Raw genomic sequence first — 24,843 nt, 5'->3', positions numbered from 1 at the left:
GAAGATGTGATACACACACTGGAATATTATTCAGCCATAAAAGAGAAGAAAATCTTGCCATTTGTGACAACATGGATGGACCTTAAGGGCATTTGGCTAAGTGAAATAAACCAGACTGAGAAAAAAAATACCACATAATCTCACTTACGTGTGGAATCTTTTAAAAATAAAATAAAATAAGCTCAAAGATACAGAGAACAGACTGGCAGTTGCCAGAGGCAGGGGCTGGGGGATGGGTGAAATGGGTGAAGGAGGTCAAAAGGTACAAACTTCCAGTTATAAAATAAATAAGTCCTGTGGATGTAAAGTACAGCATGGTGACTATAGTTAATGATACTGCATTGCATATTTGAAAGTTACTGAGAGATATCTTAAAAGTTCTCATTACAAGAAAAAAAATTCTGTAGCTATGTATGGTGATGGATGTTAACTAGACTTATTGTGGTAATCATTTTGCAATATATATATAAATACCACATTTTCTCTATGGAAGGTTTTAAATTAAGGAGTCCATTTCCCTAATGGATACAGGACTATTTAGATTTCCTAATTCTTCTTGTATTAGTTTTGTTGAGATGTTCAAGGGATTTGTTCATTTCATCAAAATTGCATAATTAACACAGCTGTTCTTATAATAGTCTTTTTGTTTTAATATCTATAAGATATATAGTGATACCCCTTTTTCATTCATTATATTGTCCATTTGTGTTTATTCATCTACCTACCCTACCTACTTTATGAGGAGTTTGGGGAGAAGCCATTTTATCAATCTTTTCAGATTGATCAGCTCTTGGCAAGTTAAATTTTCTCTATTGTATAATCTCTGCTTCACTGATTTCTGCTCATGCCTTGAGGAGGCAGATGAGGATGCTGTTAAATCTATACACAGAGTTCATAATCCAGTTATTGTGTTTTTTAGTTCTAAACCTGCCATTTTAAAAAATGTTTTCTAGTTTTCTGGTCAATTCTCAAGCATTTCTTTTATTTCTGAGCATCTACAACATGGTAATTTTAAATTCTGTATCTGATAACTCCATTACCTGGATCCCCTATGGGGGGGTTCTTTATATTGATTGTTACTTCTCTTGATTTTCAATGTTATTTCCTCATGCAGCTATTTTTAAAATTATTATTATTAACAGAAATTTGTTAAAATTGATGAACCAATAATGATACATTATTATCAACTAAAGTCCACAGTTTACATTGTCACTCTTTGTGTTGTTCACTTCCATGGTTTTGTCAAATGCATACTGTCCTGTATGCACTACTGCAGTTATCATACAGAATAGTTTCACTGCCCTAAAAATTCCCTGTGCTCTACCTATTCATCCCTACTTCCTACCCCACAAACTGGCAATCACTGATTTTTTTTCTGTCTCCATAGTTTTGCCTTTTCCAGAATGTCATATATTTGAAATCTTACAGTATATAGTCTTTTCGGACTGGCTTTTTTCATTTAGCAATATGCATTTAAGGTTCTTCCATGTCTTTGCATGGCTTAATAGCTCATTTCTTTTTGTCACTGGATAATATTCTCTTGTATGGATATAGCAACGTTTTTTAACCTTCACCTACTGAAGGACATATTGCTTGCTTCCAAGTTTTGGCAATAATGAATAAAGCTGCTACAAACGTTTGTGTGCAGTTTTTTTGTGTGTGTGAACATACATTTTCAACTCATCTGAATAAATACCTAGGAGCATGACTGCTGAACTGTATGGCCAGACTATGTTTTAACTTTGTAAGAAACTGCCGTAGTGTCTTCCAAAATGGCTGTACCATTTTACAATCCCACCAGCAATAAATGAAAGTTTCTATTGTTCCATATCCTTACCAGTGTTCCATATCCTGTCAGTGTTCTGGATTTTAGCCATTCTAATGGATGTGCAGTAGTATCTCTGTTTATTTTTTATTTAGAGCTAGACATTACATTTTAAAAACTGAGGAAATAACTGAAGCCTACAATGCTAGTTTCCCTTAAAGCAGATTTACATTTGTTTCTTGCAGGCAGCTAGGAAAACTAACAACAGGGGTTAATTTAATCTAATTATAAGGACAGATTATCTGAAGCTGTGCTTCAATACTTACAAGGGCCAGGCTATTTGCAGTTAGTTCACTCTTAGTCCAAGGGCATACCCCTTCATGGTCTCAACCCACAGCACTAGTAGACTCAGACCTGAGACCCTCTCTCTGGCAGATTCTGAACTCCAATTTTTGGTCCCCAAGCCCTACGAGGTTGTCAAAAGCTTTGCTTCACTTCTCAGCCTCTCAGCTGTCTCTTCTAGAACTGGCAGCTTCCTCTAAGGGAAAAGCAGCCCCAAATGCTGAGCTCACCTCTCCAGGTTTCCCATCTCTCCAGGATCTTGGCCTCTTAATTCTTCACTGCCCTTCATGGAGATATTTTTAAAAATATTTTGTCTGATTCTTCTAGTTCTCATGTGGAGAGCTGATCCACATATTTCCTAGTCTGTCATTATCAAAAGCATATGCTCCTTTTAGGTATTTTAGTTCAACTAACAGCAGACATTTTAAAGATGGAAATGCTTAACACTTCATTATTATATGATTATATAAACCTGCAATCTTAAAATCTAGTTCTATTTCTCCATTGGTACTGCTCATTTAAATTGTAGTAAAATACGAATTTTTTCACTCTCATCTTCAAATCTTAAGCATGTCACACACACACACACAGAGTGCACACTTAATTGGGCCCTATATTAACCATAGTTAATACAAAATACAGGGATTTCTGAAGGGAATTCCAGTCATAAAATACAAAATCTTGAGAAAAGGCTTTTTTTTAGAAAGGATAAGAAATGAATTAAGAAGAATCTGTAATTCTATAGGAATGTGGATTCCCCTGATGTTTCTCCAGCAGGGGAACTGATGGGTGAAAGCACTGTTTTGAAAAGATTAATATGGTATCAGTGTATAGGATGGACTCTGAAGTTTGCCTCTTAAGAGGCAAATCTGGAGATAAGCTTCCTGAAGACAGGGTTCAGGACAATGTTGTCCTCATCCTCATCACTGTAAAAACAACCAACCATTTACTGAGCACTACTCTTTGCCAGGAACTGAGTTAGAATGCAGCAAAAGAAGTGGATAGCTGGTTGACTAGTAGACCCAATGAATGCCTTAGACCCTAACATAATCATTTCTTTGCAGCACCCTCATTATCTTGACCCAAGCCTCCTTCTTCTTCTAACACACACACACACACACACACACACACACACACACACACACACACACACACACACACACACACACACACACACCCTTCCCCCCCCCCCCATGCTAACCGGTCTAACCTTAAATTAACCAGCACTAACTTCAAATGGGCCCCCTATTGGTACATGGAAATCCTACTAATTTCCCTAATCCAATCACTCTCCCAAACTCTTACATTCTTTCACAACTCCTTGTCTCTTCTCAAATCTGTTAGACCTCCACTCTTCACAGTCTGAGCTGGTGACCCAGATTCTTTTTTGCATTGAGAAAATAGCAGCAACCAGTAGACAACTTCCACTACATCCATGAATTTATCAGGAACTTACAGTCATATATTTTGTCTTCTTTCCAGGTACAATAGATACATTGTGTTTCTATCCCTTCCCTCTCTGAATTGAATCTAATGCCCTTCTGCCTACTAAAAGGTATCATCCCTTCATTTGCCCCCTCCTTCTCCTGCATCATCAATTTTCCCCTTGCTACTGAATCATCCTATAATTTCTCCCTTCTTAAAAGAAGCTTTTGCTCTCACAATGCTAGCTATTACCCCAGTTCTTTGTTCTTCACAACAAAATTCCTTCGACAAACTATATTCCATTTCAATCAGACGTGCATACCTACTACTCCACAGAAACAACTCTTGACAAAGCCACCAACAATTACCACATAGTCAAATGGATTCTTAGTCTTCATCTTACTATTTTATCATCTTACCACTGTGAAATAAAATTCATATTTATGGCAAGACAAGAAAAATTTAAACCTAAAAGTTCTTCTCTGCGCTTTGGCCTCCCCTCTCCCCTCACTGTGCCTTGTGTATGTGCATTATGCATTGACCAAACCTCCCCCATCAGCAGGAATACCTGCTCAACCATAAACAGCAACATTCTCCGAGCATCAACAAGACAATGCGTTAAAAGAGAACATTCCTTCTTGATTATAAAGGGTCACATGACCCACCACAATGGCACTAAAATCTGGGTTTTGTAAACTGTCAATAATAGGTCATTTAATGTACAGCCCTCTGTCTCAAAAAACTTATATAAACTGTATCTTGACTTCTAACGGGCGGAACAGTTCTCAGAGCTTTCTGAGATGCTCTTCTTGGGTTTTAACCCTCAAATTTGTCTTGAATAAAATTTTCCAATTCTTTCTTAGGTCGCCTGATTAATTTTTCGTCTCGTCGACACTATAATGTCATTTGACACAGCTAATCCTTCTTGAAGCATTTTTCTTCATTTGGCATCTAGTACTTTCTTGGTTCTTTTCCTATCATATTGGCCACTCCTTCTCAGTCTCCTTAACTTCCCAACTTCTAAAGTTTGGAATTCCTCAAAACTCAATCTTCAAACCTGTTCTTTTCTGTCTTCCTTCACTTTCTAGGTGACCTCATTTAATCCCATTGCTTTCAATACCATTTACATGCTGATAAGTCCCAAATCTTTATCTCTAGCCTAGTCCTCTTCCCTGAAGCCCTGATTCATGTATTCACCAGAATGCTTAGTATCTCCACTTGGAAGTCTAATGGGCATCTCAAAGAGTTAATGTGTCCAAAAGAGGCATCTTTATTTTATCCCTAAACCTGTTCCTTCCAAGGTCTTTCCCATGTCAGTAAACAGCAATTCTATTTTAACCACGTGCTCAAGCCCAACATCTTAGTCATCTTTGATTTATCTCTTTAATACCCTATAACCATTGTAAGTTCTACCTTTAAAAATATATACAGAATCCGACCACCAGTCTACTACTAGTTCTCTACATCTCTCATTTGAACTACCGAAAAGTGGTCTTCCTGAGTCCTGTTTGCCCCTCTACACAACAGCCAGAGATTCTCCTGAAAGTATAATTCAGATTATAGCATTTCTCAATTCAAAACTCTCCAGTGTGTTCCTATCTCATTCAGAATAAAAACCAAAAAAAGCCCCTACATCACCTAGCCTCCTACTACTTCTCTCCATTCCAGCTACCCAGGTCTCCCTCCTTGTATTCCTTCAACATACCAAGCAGACTCCTGCCTCTCTCTTACTTTCTATTCCCTCTGGAACATTCTTCCCCTACATACAAAATATGGCCTCCCCCTTCTTTCCTCGAGGTCTCTGCTCAAACGTTACTTTATCAGAGGCTTCTCTGATCACCTATATAAAACAATGCCCTCTATCCCCCTTAGTTTTCCTCTTAGCACACATCTCCACCTGACATTTGTTTCTCCCATCCACTACAACATAAGCTCCTCAGTGCAGAGTCTTTATTTCCGTATCCCTGTGAATAAAACAGTACCTGGTATAATACAGAGTAGGTTCTCAATAAATCTGTTGAGTAAACTGACTAGACGAATATAGAGAAACCTCATAGTGAAGAGAATCTGAGCTAGGATGTTGCAATAAGAATAAAAAGAAATGAGGTGGGGAAAATGTGAGATACATTATAAAGGAAGAATTCACAGGCTCTAGTGACTATATTGGGTAGAGCAGTGTCTCCCAAATATTTATGTTTACTCAGAATCTCAGAATGTGACTATGATATAAGAAGAAATATATCTGGTCTTTGCCCTGGGCTCCTGGCACAGAGCTCCTAAAACCCATGGAATTTCCTGAGTCACAGGAGCATCTTTTGCTATTCATAACCAGCCCTTTTCAATCATACCTGAGTTAATACTAATGAGTTAACTTAGGGCGGGACCCCTAGGTAATCTCAAAATAGAGCTAGTCACTGGAAAGACCAAGTGGTAAGAAGGTAGGAACTTGCAGCACTATTCCCACCTCCCACCTCCCACTCTCCACCCTCCACTTCTGGGAGTGGCGGTACTGGAGATTGATGTCTATTAAAAACTCTTGAACAAGGATACCTGGAAGGCTTCCAGGATAGTGAATACGTTGATTTGCTAGAAGGGTGGCACTCCCAGAGAGGGCACCCCTCCCCCTCCACACCTTGCCCTATACACCTCTTCTATTTGGCTGTTCCTGAGTTGTATCCTTTCTAATAAACCAGTAAATACAAGTAAAATGTTTTCCTGAGTTCTATGAACCTAGGTGGGGGGTGTTATGGGAACCCCAATTTATAGTCATTGGTCAGCAGTGCAGATGGCTAAGGACCTGACACCTTACATGGGGTTAGTCTTGAGGCTGAACCCTTTAATTTGTGGAATCTGATGCAGTGTCAGAATTTAATTGAATTACTGGCACCCAGCTGGTGTCCAGAGAATTAGATAATTGGTTCTTGGTGTTGGAAAACACTCCAGAGTGACCTTATCTGAAAAAAGGGTAAAGTTAAGATGAGGTTATACTGGATTAGGGTGGGCCCTAAATCCAATATTGACTTGTGCCCTTATAAAAAGGGAGAAATCTGGATATAAAGACAGACACACACACCATGTGAAGAGAGAGGCACAGATTGAAGTGATGTGTCTGCAAGCCAAGGAACACCAAGGATTGCTAGCAACCACCACAAGCTGGGAGAGAGGCATGGAACAGATCCTTCCCCAGAGCCTTTGGAGGGAGCATGGCCCTATCAGCACCTTGATTTTGGACTTCTAACTTCCAGAACTGTGAGATTATAAATTTCTGTTGTTTTAAGCCACACAGTTTGTAGTAATTTGTTATAGCAGCCCTAGGAAACAAATACAGTGACTGACTATATTTGGGGAAAGGAAGCCCTTAGGATGAATCAAAGGTTTGAAGACTAAGTAATTGGAAGAATGATATTCTACTGAAAGAAATGAAAGTCCAGAGGAGAAAGTGGCTGTAGGAAATGATTGTAATTTTGATTTTATCAGTCCAATACAATCATAGGTTTATCAAATGGATGCCTTAGTGTTACACACATTACAACACAAAAGAGTTAAAGAAAAATCAAAAGAATACTGATGCAAGAATCAAAGCTGAAATTTTCCTTTTATCACCTTTTAGCCAAATTCAATGAACTCTCTTCAATAATCACGACCATTTACCTTTGATTCCTTTCTTTTCCTGTGGCTTCTATAACACCATACTATAGCTTCTACCTCTATGACCATTCCTCTACTAAATCCAGCTCCTCTTTCCAAGTCAGCTTAGTTCTTAGCCCTTTTATTCTTCAGCAGTTCTCAAAATCTCAAGTGTCTAATTATAATCCCTAAGCTGAATTACTGATCTCCATGCTTTACATTCCATTATTTCTGGTTATCTACATGATATCTTCACTTAGCAGTCTAGGACAGGACTTCCCTAGTGGTCCAGTGGTTAGGACTCCGTGCTTCCACTGCAGGGGGCATGGGTTCGATCCCTGGTCAGGGAAGTTCCACATGCTGCACAGTGCAGCCAAAAAAAAAAAAAAAAAAAGAGTCTAGGACATGTCTACACGGATGCACTGCCATCAGTTCATACCTGACGTGTGTTTAGTCAAATGTATCTTCTCTTTCTACTCAACTGACACATGGTCTTTATTCCATCATGACAACTCCTCTATATCCTCTCAGAGCTAAAATACTTCATATTTTTCTCTTTCTTCTTATTTAGCACTATATTCTGTTAATTTTTTCCTTTGGAATACTTCTGGGAGTCATCCTTCACCTTCATTCTATATTGCAAGCCCGAATTCCAGACTTCTTACCTTATTTTAAGATGATTATAAATAGCTTCCTGACTAGTCTCCCTGTCTTAAGGCTTTCTTCTCCCTAGCACAGTAGTTCTCAAACTTTAGTGTCCACACAGATCACATGGAAGTGACTAATAGATTCTTTAGGTACCGCATGTTATTTTATTTCTCCAATTAGATTATATGGTCATCAAGGGCAGGAATTAATCATGGCTTCTATTTTCCCCTCGGTGTATAACATAATGCCAGGCCACACAACATATTCAATAGATACTTTATAACTTCAAGACTATGGTTCATTTCTTTCTCAAAACCGTTCAAAACATCTAACCAAGAATTATTTCAGAGATATACCTTAGAATAAAAATAACAAGTTATCATTTCAAGTGCCTCAAAAGGAAAAGCACATCTCATTGTCCTCATACCAAGAGATCGCTCTTCATACTCACATTTCAATAGTGTGTGGGGAAAAACATACAGAGAAGTCATCAATTACAGAAGGGCATTCCAACTCAAGATACCCGGTCCAACTTTTCCAAACAAATCAACACAGCAAAATATCATTACACAAAGACTCTACCTAAAAACACTTACCAGAAATGACATAATCTCTGTGCTTAGGAGGTTGGAGCTGTAAATGAAGCCATCTTACCTAGCTTGGGGAAAAAAAAATAAAGCTGCTACTCTCCAGTTGTAAGAACCTCTCACAGGAAAGTAACTCTAAAGGACTATGATTTCTGCCCTATAGTTAATATTTTGTGACTTAATTTAAGTCTTACTACACAAGAAAGTTATGATCTTTGTCATCTAAGAAACTTAGAAGTCTGTTGCAATTTTACGAATCATATTTATGTAATCTTATAGCCAACATTTTCATACAGAAGCATTATATTTAACTTGAATGGGAAAAGGATTTGAGTTTAAAAAATTAATTTTATAGTGATCATTCTGCCACAGGAAATAAGACTCATGTGGATTATGGTTATAATGAAGAGAAAAGCAGTAAAGTATCTCGAATCAAAGAAAGGGGGAAATTAAAAGAGTAACAGTGCAGAAAAAGCACAGGATTAAGAATAGAAAAATGTAGATTTTAGTCACAGCATTCCTAACTAGTCAATGATCTTGGTTCCCTACCACTTCAGTTTCCAAATCTGTAAAAACTATCTGAATGCTAAGATCCCCCAGCCCTAAAATTATATATACTTATATACTTTTTACAGTATTTCTATGTCACATGTACTACCTGCTTTTCCACTTCAATTGAGGTAAAGCTGTAAGCCTATAAGGCAGTGTTCCACATGATGGGACAGCTCTGGGTCATAATTTTTACTGAATTGAGTTTAACAATTTCCTGCAACTTAAAATCATTATCCACAGATCACATTTTTAAAAGTAAAATAGGTGTTTACTATATTCACCCCCATCATTTGACAGTTATTTCAGTAGGAAAAACATTCATCCTAGGTCAATACTGATGAAAGGTTACTTCGCATGTTTCTTAAAATATCACCTCCTCCCCTCTTTCTGGTATATCTATGATTAGTTAATAATCTCTCTCACCACTGGATGTCACTTTTGCTCCAAAAGAAGTCAACCCAACCTAGCCTCAATAATTAGAATCTGATCTCTAAGACACTTATCTCTAAAACCTCAACATAAAAGTTTTTCTGTAAAAGATAAAATCAGCTCTTATAATTTCTTATGATTTCTAGCTAATCTGGCATCAGATGCTTTTAGGCTTCAAACAGTACAAGGAAGCATAAGTAGGATTTCGGAGATCATCCCAAGCCATGAAATAACTTCACTAAAATCCCATCAATACCCATACACTGCTCAGTACTTACATGGACAGAAAGAAAGAGAAGTGATACACACAGGGGGAAAAAAAACAATGAAACAACAACATAAGTATTTATATTTGAGTATAAAACACTGGGATCCTATATAGTTAAGTGCTGTTTTCTAATCTCTGTTATACTACTTTTAGCATAATGGAAAGAGAAAAGCCACATTCATAAACCAAGAAAGTGGGGAAGTAATGACTTTTAGGCTTCTCATGTTGTCACTACAACTATCAGGATGAATTTGGCAGTTATATCTAATAATGTAAACAGGTAACTAAAAACTGTGTCCTTGATTTCCAAATTCAGAACATGTAAATGATATACAGTTCTCTTCTCTTATGCAAATATGAACAGCTAACCTTACCAGTAAACATACAGATATTAAGACACTGGTGTGCCTATGTCTAGAGGTATGAATTCTTCTCATTTCAGACCTTCTCACTTCCCCACAACCAATGCCACTACTAAAGGAACTTGTCAAATGGAGACATATCCAAATCACTTGTAGGATTTTTTTTAAAATACTTCCTTCCCCTTCCCCCAACACACATGCGCCAATCTTGCTAAAAATAACTGCTGAATCGCTGCTATGGAGAGCCATGGTTACTGATGGGGCTATGCTACATTCCTCGGGTTTGTTGAGTAGAAAAAAAGTTGTAAACCACTGACTCAGATGAATCATCTGGTTACATTAGTTCCATGATGCCCTGGATTAGTTCCAAGAAAACAAAGTTTTTAGGTTCTGGAGAAAATATGCCTGCAAAGATGAAACTTTAAAAAGATCATGGCTGTGGGAACTATCATGGCTGTTTCAGAAGCCAGGGGAGTCCTAGTTCCTTCTGCTGGGGCAATGAGATACTTGCTTCTATATTCCTGAGTTGGAAACAAAAAAGTATTGTAACCACAAAAACAATGTTACAAGTATTAGTTAAGCACAGTTGAAACAGGCCTAATCACCCTGTAATTTAAGTGCAGAATGAGTTAAATGAGACTTGTATGGGCTGGTCTAGAAACTTTATCAATGAAAACCACTGTCTCTGTGGAAAAATGCATACTCTGAAAAACTGACTTGTACACAACATTTAGAAATAAACCTATTGAGCAGTTTGCATTTTCCCAATTTATCTTTACAAGGTGACAGCAAAATGTCATGTTTAAATATCAAACTGAACATACCAGTGAAGTCTCAGTTTTAATAATACATTTTATTCTCCTAAAATAGTTATTCTTTTACTCTATAGAAATCACTTTAATGAGAACCACTTGCCTTTTTTTGGGCAATTGCAGCTCGCTGCAATTTCTCCTTAGCTTGATTATACTTTTCTTCTCTGTCAGTGATACGTTCATGAAGCCTATGCTTTTCTTCCAACCACTGTATTTGCTTCTCTTCCAATGCCCTGTCAGAAGAACATATGCAAAACATGAGATGTTAACTCTTAGAAGAGATATTACAGCAAGTATAATCAAACTCACTACCTACTTCACCCACAGCCTTCATAATCCAACACAGGCATTCTTGCATGGCCACGTATCTGCTATCACCACCATTACTGAGTATTTCCTATAAGCCAGCCACTGGGTTTAGAACAGTACGTGTACTACATCATTTATTCTTCACAGTAACCCCTGAGTTAGGTATGTCTACCATTTCCATTTTATAGCTGAGGAAACTGAGGCTTAGAGCTGTTAACTAACTTGCTTAAAGACTTATACCTAGTTAACGGGGGTGGGGGTGGGGGGGTGGCAGGACAAACAACTGATAATCAGCTTTAAACCACGATACCACCAAGCTATTAAAAACTGGGCCTAATAAAGACGGTTAGAAATCAACCTTGGTATCAAGTCTTAATGTGGTATGTTTCCTGGCTAGAGTAAAATTCATATAAATGGTATTTTATAGTAACATCATAATAACTTACATCTTTAAAGCTCTTCTGTATACTTTATGATCTTTAGTATCATCACTATAGGCAGTACAAATGAGATATACAAACCCTGAGGAGTCAGACTGCATGACTAAGGTCAAACAGATTTTAAGTATCTTAGCTGGGATCAAAGTCACATTCTATTGACCCCAAGTCCAGCTATTTTCTGCTATATAATCCTATGAATAACATTCAGAAACCAATGATAAGTTAGTTACATTTGCTAGCTATACTATGATTGGAATTCTTAAGCACATTTCAAATCACTTGAGGATCCCAAGATACAAATTCCTATTATTTTGCAAAATATAAGCAAAATAATTTGGACCCTGTGGAATGTCACAACACATTATGGACAGTTATCTTGCTTACTTCCTTTTCTTGAAATTCAACCACATATATGAGTCCATGGACAAGCCTTAAAATATTAAATAATAGAAAAATAAGGGAAAAATTTTATGTGGCAAGGTAGCCTTCAGAAGAAAAACTGTGAAAAGAATAATTCATAGATTCAAAAACTTATAATAATGACATGTTATAATAACAAAGCAAATACAAAACAGTAGTTTTCTACCATATATAAACAACATTTTCCAGGGAATATAAGATCTTGGTCACCAAAATCATCTCCCTACCAGTTTACTAGACTGTCTACTACTAAGAGATTTCAAAATCAAAAAATATAAACAAATAAAAGAGCTTTTCAAAGGGAAAATCCAAAAGATTATAACTGTAATTCTAAGAAGTAAGCTGTACACATCAAAAATTTTGTTTCTGTTCTCTGGCATTCAGAAGAATTTAGATATTTGAAGTAAGAAATGTATTGATTTACTCAATGAATACAGAAGTGTTTCTTTGAAGGTTTTCATAATACTGTGGTCAGGCAGAATTTTAAAAGGTCTTCTTCCCTAGATGTCTATTTTCTTTTCTTTTTTTTTTTAAAGCAATCCAAGAGTCCATAAAGCTCATCTCTAGAAACAGAAAATACGTTACCTAAGACCACACTGTACACTGTCAATGGGGTATTTGTAACTAGTTCCCAAAATACTTTCAACATTGGAATCATCATTAAAAGAACTATATATAATATAGCAGAAAGAAGAAACAGTTTGTACATAAAAAAAAAAAAAAAGAGCAAACTCTACTTTTCAACTTCTAGTTGTGCTTTTTCAGCTTGGCTTCTTAAATTTCGGCATTCCTGTTTTAACCTCTCCACCATTTCCTTCAGTGTTCGGTTTGAATTCAGCAACTCATTCTCTGACTGTGCAAGTGAGGTCACTTGGATCTGCAAACTACTGATTTGCTTAAAAGAGAAGAAAGAAGAGAAACGTAAGGCCACTAAACAAATGCAATAGAATATGAGAGACACAGAGGACACTGAGCATCTTCCCTCACAAAGGCCACACCCAACTGATGTGCCCTTCAGGACACCCTGAAATGAAATTATAAAAAGCACCAGCATTAGAGACATGCAAGTCAAATCTACAATGCGGTATCACCCCACACCGGTCAGAACGGCCATCATCAGAAAATCTACAAACCACACATGCTGGAGAGGGTGTGGAGAAAAGGGAACCCTCCTGCACAGTTGGTGGGAATGTAACTTGATACAGCCACTACCGAGAACAGTATGGAGCTTCCTTAAAAAACTAAAAATAGAACTACCATACGACCCAGCAATCCCACTACTGGGCATATACCCTGAGAAAACCATAATTCAAAAAGAGTCATGTACCAAAATGTTCATTGCAGCTCTATTTACAATTAGCCAGGACATGGAAGCACCCTAAGTGTCCATCAACAGATGAATGGATAAAGAAGATGTGGCACATATATACAATGGAATATTCCTCAGCCATAAAAAGAAACAAAATTGAGTTATTTGTAGTGAGGCGGATGGACCTAGAGTCTGTCATACAGAGTGAAGTTAAGTCAGAAAGAGAAAAACAAATACCGTACGCTAACACATATATATGGAATCTTAAAAAAAAAAAAAAATGGTCATGAAGAACCTAGGCGCAAGACAGGAATAAAGCCGCATACCTACTAGAGAATGGACTTGAGGACACGGGGAGGGGGAAGGGTAAGCTGGGACGAAGTGAGAGAGTGGCATGGACATATATACACTACCAAATGAGAAATAGATAGCTAGTGGGAAGCAGTCGCATAGCACAGGGAGATCAGCTAGGTGCTCTGTGACCAGCTAGAGAGGTGGGATAGGGAGGTGGGAGGGAGATGCTAGAGGGGTGGGATAGGGAGGGTGGGAGGGAGATGAAACAGGGAGGAGATATGGGGACATATGTATATTTATAACTGATTCATTTTGTTATAAAGCAGAAACTAACACACCATTGTAAAGCAATTATACTCCAATAAAAACGTTAAAAAAAAAAAAAAGGCAGCAGCATTAGGATCATATCTTAATATAACAACAGACCATCAGGAGCCCTATTCCTCAATCTGCCACTGAGTCCTCTCTCTTCTTCCCCAAATAAGCAGGCCAGAAGAGGTACCAGAAATGGGGAGAAGTGTCATTAGAAGGAGAGCAGGGAGGTGAGCAAAGAGAATCCAAATATTAGAGTCTCCTAGCCTCCGAGGAAAGAACAGATTTTAAAAGGTAAGCTGGGAAAGCTGCTGAAAAAATCCATTCTCCCACTCCCACAACCTTGTGATTAGCAACCCTTCCAAGGGTTCTGCTCTCTGAATAGTCAGGAATCATAAATGCAGGAAGGATCATTCTCACATTGTTTTTGAATAGTTTTTAAGCATTTTATACAGTGTTGGGCAGAAGAAAGATGCTCTGAGAAACCTAGTGAATGGTAGGGATTTCTTGGCCTCTAGAACCATTTATCAAACTGTGAAATGTCACTCAGGCTTCTTCTCCATCCCAGTTTACCTTTATCTGGGAGTATTTTTTCTCATGAAAAGTAGCTAATTATCTAGTTACAGATTAACAGGCTAGGAGATTCACATAGCTCTTAAGTCTTATCCAAATAATTCATTTGGGACATATTTACACCTAATTCTTGCAAAAGCCATTTTACCAATTAATAAACAAGTATTCATTTTTCTTTCACTTTCTTCTACCTCTCTAAGCCATTCTCTTGAGAGAAGTTTGGAGGCAGAGAGTCAAGTGACTTCAGATCAAAAGAATCCATTACAACACTCAAGAGTCAAAAGAAACCAGATTCTTTATGCAATAAATGGGAAATAATTCCATTACTTCCTGATGGTAGCAAAGCCACATACAGAACTGTATAGGTCCAAAGAGCAACTAACTGTCAGAAGAATAAAGTAAAAAGGTATGTCTCATTTCTATTTTAGAATGAATTTCTCCATGAAGAACTATTCAGTATTTTTAACTGGAGCTGTAAATATAAAACCTGTATTACAGCTGGCTGAACAAGCAACTTTCAAAGAGCTTAATACTTCTCCATATCTACAGGATGACAGAAAGCCCAATGCCAATGAGACTAGATAACTTCTCTCAGAGTATCACACATGATGCCCTCCTACTTCAGACTTAGAAACCATAACTATACACGCAAAGCAATGCCAGCTAGCACGCAAGCATAAATCCTAAAAATGGAATTTTCACTCATAATTTGTTTTGCCCATATAAATCTTTCCTGAACTCAAACAACTTTAATTAAAATATGAATTTCCTTCCATAAATACAACTCTTAGATTTCATAGGGATATAATAAAAAATAGCTCATGGAATAAGAAATGCAAAGTTACAAGTCAATCACACAAGTAATTCAAAATACTGCCCTTTAAACTATAATTTAAAAAAAAATCATCATGAGCCACAGCATATAAATATCTTAAGAAAAACAAAAGAAAAACAAAAGAAGCTTACTAAACAAGAGCTTAAAGAGGTCTAAACACTTTATCTTTACATATCAACCTCATCAATTCATTATCAATTGGAGTGATATTTTCAGAATATTTATATACAAAATTCCAATAAAGATTCAAAAACACAGATTTAAAGAAGCACTTAAAAAAATAAAAGCAAAATGTTTGCTAAAATAATACCTGTTTCAGGTCAGAATTTTCATTTTTTTCTTTCTCTGCATTTTCAATATTCACAATTTGTTGTTGAAGTTTTAACCTAAAAATCACAACCCAACAAAAGACATTATTAAAAATCCACAGTTCATATATTTCACTGAATTAGACAATCACATTATTGAGTGCCCATATTGACACAAGGCACTGTGCTATTAAAGCGGTAGATTCAAAGGCAAAGATTTTGACTTCAGGCAACTAAAGCTGTGTCCACATATAATTAAAATGTAACAAATTTCTGCTTCTGCTATGGAAAAATCTACAAACTATGGGCATAGAGAAGATGAGAAATCAAGTCTATCTAGAAGGATGAGAGATTACTACATGGAGATAAAACTGTGGTGGGTAGGATCTTGACAAACACAGGGAACAGCCTGAACAAACGGCTTCGGTGGAGGAGTGCCTAGTGGGTAAGGCAGGAGAAAGGAGTCCAGTTTAGGAGAAGCCATCTTATAGCCATACAGTATTTCACAATTTACAAAATGCTTTCAGATATACTGCTACCTCACCTTCACTCTACTGGGTTATAGAGCTCCTAAATGTATCCTAAAGGCCTACCATGAAGTCTATAGTATAACAGGCATTTAATTAAGGTTGGCCAATTGTAGTAATTTCTCATAATAGTTGTATGGATGTAAGCAGAGTCATCTTTATAATTCCAGATAATACAGAAAAAGAGGTTGAGGCTTAGCAAAGTTAGGCCCAAATCACACAGCTACCAAGTAGCCAAATCAAGATGAGACCCAGGTTTTCTCACACCCAAGTAAGTATCTCTGTCTCCCACTTCATTATGCCGTAATTATACTGATTTTAAATTCAGAATTTAAAAGAAAACTATCTAGTACAGACACCATACTGTATTCTATAAAATAGATTATGAGTTTTCATCCCTGAGATGAATGCACACTTACACAATTTGTGTCCTTTTCAAAAGGAATGATACATTCTCAGCCAAAACCTTAAAACACAGCATATCCCTGGTGACCAAGGGACTAACTAACCTCATGAGAAAGACTATACACTAACTAGCTTTGACAGGATAATAAGCCCTCAACCTCCCCTTTTAAAAATCCTTCATTTACCTCAAATATAATTTGTTTGGCACGTACTAGTTATAGTTTAGCGTTATTAGCATGCCTTTTCAACCCAATTAGAAATGCTTCTTGGGAAGACAATATTTTCAAAGGCCTAGGGCTGTGCTTTAAACACTAATACCCTGAGAAAACCATAATTCAAAAAGAGACATGCACCGCAATGTTCATTGCAGCTCTATTTATAATAGCCAGGATATGGAACCAACCTAAATGACCACTGACAGATGAACGGATAAAGAAGACGTGGCACATATACACAATGGAATATTACTCAGCCATAAAAAGAAACGAAATTGAGTTATTTGTAGTGAGGGATGGACCTAGAGTCTGTCACACAGAGTGAAGTCAGAAAGAGAAAAACAAATACGGTATGCTAATGCATATATATGGAATCTTAAAAAAAAAAAGAAAAAAGGTACTGATGAACCTAGTTGTGGGGCAGGAATAAAGAGGTAGACATAGAGAACAGACTTGATGACATGGGGTGGGAGGGCAAAGCTGGGGCGAAGTGAGAGTAACGTCGACATATATACAGTATCGAATGCAAAATAGTTGGCTGGTGGGAAACAGCAGCATAGCACAGGGAGATCGGTTCGGTGCTTTGCGATGACCTAGAGGGGTGAGATAGGGAGGACGGGAGGGAGGCTCAAGAGGGAGGGGATATGGGGACATGTGTATGCATATGGCTGATTTGCTTTGCTGTGCAACAGAAACTAACATGGTATTGTGAAGCAATTATACTCCAATAAAGATTAAAAAAAAATTCAGTAAGTATCTGTTGATGGACTGAATGAACCAACCCAAATCCTGGATTAGACATTTAAATGCACAAGGTGGTCGGACAATATGATATGGAAGAAACCATAAAATACACTGCTCCTGAGATATTTACATACAAACGCCAGAAACAATGGACCTAAAGGAAGAGGGCCAGTCTTGCTCTTCCTGTGCTCCTCTGACAGTACCAGTCATACTCTTATTCCGTAATTCTAGCTATACTATTACTCCCTCAAACTTTCTGTGCATTTCTCTCTTAAATGTTTAAGGTTGTTATTAACTTGGAGCTTTTAGGTTACCGAGTTAATAAAGGTTTCTTTCTACAAAACCATGGAGATGAAAATAGGGGAGAAAACACCATGGGTCCTAGCTCCGGTCCAGAGTTAGAAAAGTTAGGCCCCAAGTATATCTTAGCTCCGGTCAAGATTTTGGATACACATGATAAATCAACAAGAAACAAGACCGAGTTATGAAAGCATTAGTGGCCTGAATACTTTCTAAATAATTATGTAAATATGAAGAGAAACAAAAATGCCCTACCTATAAAAACTGAAGCCAAAGAAACCAATGGTAAAGAGTATCTGACTATCATTAAACATGAAAGGAGTAAGTACACCATTTTGGTAGACTATAAGAGATAATCTACAAAATTTTCTTCAGTTCACTTTGCTGAAGCAGTGCTGGGTTAGAACTCATAATTGATAGGAGATTTTTGATTTTTTTAAAGAAGAAAATTAGTCCATGATTTAAGATCATTACATTTAGGATTCTAAGGGATAATTACATTTTACAAATAAAAAGTAACCTTAAAAGGGATGATCAGGGTTTAGGAATAAATTCAGTGGTCTTAAATTTCAATAACGAAAGTGTTCAAAACATGTAGATATTACTTCACAAGACAGTGCTGAAGATTTAGGAATATAGTATCTCTTTTGATTAGAAGATTTTGAATAGTCAACGGGTGTCACAAGTCAAACGAAAATAAGTCTTAAAAGTACAAATTACAGAAGAAGGTGCAATTAATTTTCATTAGAGGATCAGTAAAGGCTACATAAGAGAAATACAATTTGAACTGGACCTTAAAGGCAAAATAAGAGTCTGAGGCAGAGAAATTAAAGGTAGAGGTAAAGAAGAGGATAACTGCTGAAGCAAGACTGGAGGAACTAAAGGGGGTGGGATTAAAAGCACTTTTACTTTGGAAGTGAAGGGAGAAAAGAATCTTAATTAAAACAGAAAGGGAGGAGAGGATGGATGAAGATGTAGAAATTCTCAAATAGTGGGAAGTTGAAAGAATTCATATCCAGGAGCCTTTGCTCAGGTACAAGTGAGAGCACAGAACAGTGGACATAGTTTCCAAGCTGAACGGTGGCAAGGGAAGCAGGCTAAGAGACTGGAAGAATTTTTTTTAAAAGTACGAGAACTACCAGTTTCATTATCTTCAGTGAGAATGGAGTGGAAAAGAGAAAAAAGTGTACGTCTTTGAAATGATTGGCTCTAAGAGATGACAAGGTCCAAAATATGGCTAAGCGAAGGGGCTTAGAATAAAGATGAAGAATGTCAGAATGAAGATAAAATGAACAAAAGGCTAAGGTGTTGGATGAGTCAACAATATCAATATTATAGTCAATTAGAATGATGGCAAAGGATAGAAAATAGAAAAAAGTTGAAACGGAAGTCAAGGTCCTCAGTGACTGTTGCGGAATATCCTGTAGGTTAGTAATTGGTAGAGAAAAAGACAGGGGTAAGATGAATGCAAGGAATACCAAAGGAAAAGTCATTTTAACCAAAGTTAGTCAAACAATGGTCTGGAAGCAAGAGTGTGGTTCACAAACACTGATTTTTCTTCTTGGTCCCTAGGTTGCAGGAGAGGGGAAGGAGGAATAATTTCCACTTAAAAAGGTTGCCAGGCAATATACCATCAAGACAAAGTATCAGTGAGGGGGGTGATTTAAAAACTGTGGAGATGTACAAAATTTATAGGTAATGGAACAGATTTCAGAGGCTACAGCAAAAATTGTTAAAAGGACAGCTTTAATGGGTTGCTGATGGGGAGAAATCAAAAGGTGAAGGGTAAGTTGGGGAATGAAAAACTATGAGATCAAGTACTTTATATTTTAAAAGTAATTATGGAAACAATGGAAGTATATTTGGTAGGCAAACTGGAGGGCCAAGGTACAAGAGTATGCAGCTGGGGAAAAGTTCAATGGGAAACATTTGAAATGACAGTGAGATGGAGCTGTTTCAAGTTCTCTTCAAAGTACAGGGTAGCTAATTATGCTGATTATTGACTAGGTTTTCTATGGCAGGCAGCTGATGTGTGTCACTTCAACATTCAACAAATACTTACTGAGTACCTAGAAATGCTGAGCCCGGTCCTAAGTGTTGCAGATACGCCAGAGAATAACGGACAGAATCCTTATCTTTAAGGAACTTAGTGTGCAACAGCACTGTCTGACTGAGCTTTCTTTAATGATGGAAATGTTCTATAATTTGCACCACCCAATATGATAGCTCCTAGCTACATGTGGCTATTGTACATTTAAAATGTGGTTAGTGTGACTGAGGAACTGAACTTTTAATTTTTTTTTATTTTAATTAATTTAAAATTAGATTTAAATAGCTCTATGTGGCTAGTAATGTTATATTAGGCACCAAAGTTCTAGTGTAATCTCTTGGCTTCATTTGATGTCAGTCTCAATTATCAAAAGAAAGTAATAGATAAGGCAAGCAAGAGAAGTTGTATTTGTGATTTCTCTATTGTCAAAAATCCTTAGAACAAGTTTATTGAGAAAGGCAGCTTTTATATCAACCCATTGAAAGCCAAGGTTCTTGCCGTGAGTGCTGGAAATCCACTCTGGTCATTATTTGCAAAAAGGGACCTTCCTGGGAAGATATAAGAGAATCAATGCATCAATGGGGAACCAGAGAGCCAGAACCAGGCTAGAATAATTGGCCAGAATCACAAGCAAGGACACGTATACGAACTGTCTGGCTTTTCAAATGTTGCCATGTATTTTTCCATCACTTACTTTGCTGTTCAAATTCTGTAAAAGAACTTGTTCAACTGGCCAAGTAGAAGTCTCCTTCTCCCTACTAAGATGATATACAATAGATAACTCATCTCAAGATGGAGTATAATAAGTAGAGAGAAAGATATACTAAGTGACAGATAGTTTTTAAAAATGTTTCTAAAAACCTTAAGAAAAAATTAGAAAGCCACAAATGGAAAATAGAACTCTGGCTTTAAACAATGCAAAATCTTAAATGATCAAGTTCCCTTTCCTTCAGTTAGTTACTGCTGCTACTTCTCCAATACACCTCTTCCCACTTCTGATAACAAACTGCACATTACCGCCTCTCCCTCCCCAACTCCCCTTCCCCACCCCGCCCCCTACCCACTCAGAAATACGCTTAAAACCTGGTTAAAACCTGGTTAAAACCTGGGCCGAGTCAGAGTGCCCTATCACCCGGCCATAGGATGGGCCCAGGGATGGGTGTGTGAACCGGACACAAAGCCTTTCTAGATTTTTCTAAGTTGAATCATCAAGTAAGAACTCTGTCTTTGATCTCAAAATATAGTCTTGTCCTCACAGAGAAAGCAGTAGGAGAGAAGCAGTTACAGGAGTTAGAAAACAAGAGAGGAGGGAGATGAAAGCAGGAGGGAAGAAGCTACTCTCATGTGGCACATTTGAGTTCCTAGATCCACGCGTCCATGAGATCAGCCCAATCCCTGCCCTTTCCACCATTTCCATCAGCCAATCAAGTCCTTTTTTTTTTTGCCTTAGTTGGAGCAGGGTTACTGTCATAACCAAAAGCTGATTAGATACTTTATCTTACTTAAAATCTTGTAATTTTAACATGTTTTTAATTTACAGGTAACTTTACAAATTTTACAAACGCATTTTAGAATAATGCGTTTAGAATAATCATTTTATTATTTAGGCTAGTGGTGAAGAAACCACTTGAATGAAGACAAGGGACTGGTATGTAATTAACAGTTTAAAGCATCTGCCAAATCAGTGATTAATCCTACTTATTAATCTGTTGTTTATAAATAAATGGATATTTCTGCTTTATATGGTTTAGACCTTCCATATCCTTAGCAAACCTTTTTTTCCCACAGGTAGTCTCTTTCTGACCTATCACAAATTCTAAATAAGACAAGCTGCGATTATGATTATTTTAATAACTGATCAAAATAGACCTGGCTGATGTAGCTAGACTTATAAACCAGAACTGCCATGGAAAAACACCACAACTGTAGACCATTAAAAAAAATCATGCAAATTTTGCAAATTACTCCTGCTATTTTTATTTGGGTTACTATGTCCTTATTTTAAGTTGGGGTCAATTACACATTATAAATGGACATTATAAATGTCCTTATTTTAAGTTGGGGTCAATTATACATTACACATTATAAATTTGATTCCTGAAGAGGAATCAAATAAAAATTATCAAAGTGGCTAAAGGAACAGAAAATGATTTATATTAAAAAATATATATATAGGGGCTTCCCTGATGGTGCAGTGGTTAAGGATCCGCCTGCCAATGCAGGGGACACGAGTTCAATCCCTGGCCCGGGAGGATCCCACATGCTGCGGAGCAACTAGGCCTGTGCACCACAGCTACTGAGCCTGCACTCTGGAGCCCGCGAGCCACAACTACTGAGCCTGCATGCCTAGAGCCCGTGCTCCGCAACGGGAGAGGCCACCGCAGTGAGAGGCCCGCATACCGCAACGGAGTAGCTCCCGCTTACCACAACTAGAGAAAGCCCTCGTGCAGCTATGAAGACCCAAAGCAGCCAAAAATAAAATAAATAAATTTATTAAAAAAAAAAGATGAAGGAATGAAAGCTGTTTTATATAGCAACAAAACACAAAAAATGTAAGGGTCAAGTTCATTATTGTCTTCAAGTAATGATTGCTGAACATTTTATCACTATGGCAACAGAAGCCCAAACCAGGAGAAACGGGCTTAAATTCTAAGAGAAAAGATTCTAATTGGCCAAACTGTGGGACCATAATAGGATAAAACATTATAGTGCGGTTCTTGGGGGGTGGGTCTCTCTCTCCCCTTGCTGGAGATTGTGAAGGAGAGATTAAAAAAAAAACCAAAAACAAAAAAACACCTAACCTGTCCTGAACCACTAAAAAAAATGTACCCACCTAAAAGCAAAGAGCAGGACAAAATTGGCTCTCAAAATCCATAAAAGATTTAAGATTCTAGAACTGTAGTAGTTAACATTTAAATTAATAGCTCATAAAACTGGACATTTATAAACAATATATATCTCTCTGCCTGAGGTGATTCTTTCCTGAGTAATGAAAATCAAAAACCTTGTCCCAAAACGTAACCTACAGCTTAATGAACATGATTTTTAAAAATAAACTGCAATCTATATAATTAGAAAGTCACTAAGATTTTAGAATTTAAAAAAGCAGATACAGGGGACTTCCAGATAGCTAAAGATAACAGCAAATTCCTAGTTCTATGTTGTATATATATGTCCTACAAAACAATACAGGAAAGCAAGATCAAATAAAGCCATACAGAAACCACATCTTTCACATAAATGGAAGACAGAAAATGCCCAAACTTCAAAATAGCTCTAAGTAAAAAGAGGAAAATAATTCTAAATCCCAGCAAGGGACCTCTTATGCTCCTGCCTAGAAGTCTTTGCAGTGAGCATGAGCTCACACTGAATGTGAAGAGACTTAACTCATCCATTAAAACAAAAAGATATCTAATTTAGATCCAAAGCAAGACCCAACTATATGCTACACATGAAAGGCACACTTAAAAAGAAAGACTAACAATAAGGGGATAAACAAAAGTACACCAGGCAAACAGAAGCAAGAAAACAGGAGTAAATTAAAAAAAAAAAAAAAAAAAGTAGAGGTCTACAAAAGACCAAGATCAAGCTTTTCAACAATGCTGGGTGCAAGAAGACACTTGAAGTGTTAAAGGTTAAGAATTTTGAACCTAGACAATTATAACCAATAAAATATCATTTAAGTATGTGTGTAAAATAAAATTTTTCTTAGACATAAAAACTCAGAAGTTTTAGAGCAAAAAGACTTTTGGAAAACACTCTTTCAAGAAGTACACTAGTCAGATAATAAATAAAACTATGAAATCAATACAAAAATACAAGAATGAGGCAGTAACGGTAAAATGTTTGTGTTCTAAATAAGAAGAATGCGTGTGCCTATATATATATATATATATATTCATTCTAAAAATATCAACTCAGAAAGATAGGTGAGAACAAGGAGATAAGACCATACTCAGGTACTCAGGTAAATTTTTACTTAAGGTTATGACACAGATATTGCTAAACAATGATATACATAAAGAAAAAATATAACTATGTGTCTTAAGTTAGGAGTAACCAAAAAAAGAGAGAGAGAAACTTAACCTATCCAATGGAGGACAGAAAAAAGATGGCAAATAAGGAAACAGAAAGCGTAGTCATTAAGAAATGTGAAGGGACTTCTCCGGTGGTCCAGTGGTAAAGAATCTGCCTTCCAATGTAGGGGATGCAGGTTTGATCCCTGGTTGAGGAACTAAGATCCCACATGCTTTGGGGCAACTAAGCCCCTGTGCCACAACTACTGAGCTCGTGCGCCTCAACTAGAGAGCCTACGTGATGCAAATTACAGAGCCCACTTGCCCTGGAGCCTGCATGCCACAACTAGAGAGAAGCCCGCATGCCACAACGAAGAGCCCACACATCACAACCAAAAAGATCCCGCATGCCATGACCAAGACCTGACACAGCCAAAAAAATAAATAAATAAAATAAATAAATAAGTAGTAGTTTAAAAAAAAAAGTGAAAAAAGATAATTAAATCCTAATGGTAAAGTAATTACAAGAATGTAAATGAGTTAACATACTGCTCAAGAAACTATCATTCAAATTGTATTTTTAAAAGGTATTGTAATATTTTGTCTCTAACAGACACAGTTAAAATAAAACAATAGATAAAGCTGAAAATAAAGTGAAAAGATGTACCACAAATATGAGCAAAAGGAAAGAAACAGTAGCAATGTTAATATTAGCCCATATAAAATTCAAGATAAAATGTTAAAGGAAAAATAACAAGTAACCATGAATATATATGCACCTAAAAAAAATCCATAGCAACAGCTGTCAGAAATCTATGAAAAAAATAAATCAACAATTGTAAAATAAAACAGGAGTAATAATAATATCAAACAAGGTGGAATTCAAGCAAAAAAAAAAAAAAGACAAAAAGAAAAGTGCTTTTAAATGCTAAAAGCCACAATTCATAATTAAAGTATAACTGTTATGAT

At 36.9% G+C, this 24,843-nt stretch overlaps 1 protein-coding gene across 3 annotated transcripts in view; it reads right to left on the bottom strand.

The window, feature by feature from the left end:
• CEP83 (centrosomal protein 83) overlaps positions 1–24,843 on the bottom strand; it is a 121,974-nt gene that overhangs the window by 7,668 nt on the left and 89,463 nt on the right. For 2 of the 3 annotated variants that reach the window (XM_057556154.1, XM_057556155.1), the window contains 3 exons: positions 15,620–15,695; positions 12,724–12,881; positions 10,921–11,050 (listed from right to left, as the gene is read on the bottom strand). In XM_057556154.1, coding sequence (XP_057412137.1) covers positions 10,921–11,050; positions 12,724–12,881; positions 15,620–15,695 — 364 coding nt within the window. Of the gene's footprint in view, positions 1–8,403; positions 8,462–10,920; positions 11,051–12,723; positions 12,882–15,619; positions 15,696–24,843 lie in introns of all 3 variants that reach the window. The other variant, XR_009009674.1, reaches the window with a different exon arrangement.

The sequence above is a fragment of the Balaenoptera acutorostrata genome, chromosome 11 (genome assembly GCF_949987535.1).
Source record: "Balaenoptera acutorostrata chromosome 11, mBalAcu1.1, whole genome shotgun sequence".
Classification (NCBI taxonomy): domain Eukaryota; kingdom Metazoa; phylum Chordata; class Mammalia; order Artiodactyla; family Balaenopteridae; genus Balaenoptera; species Balaenoptera acutorostrata.
This window is presented reverse-complemented; position numbering and strand designations above follow the sequence as displayed.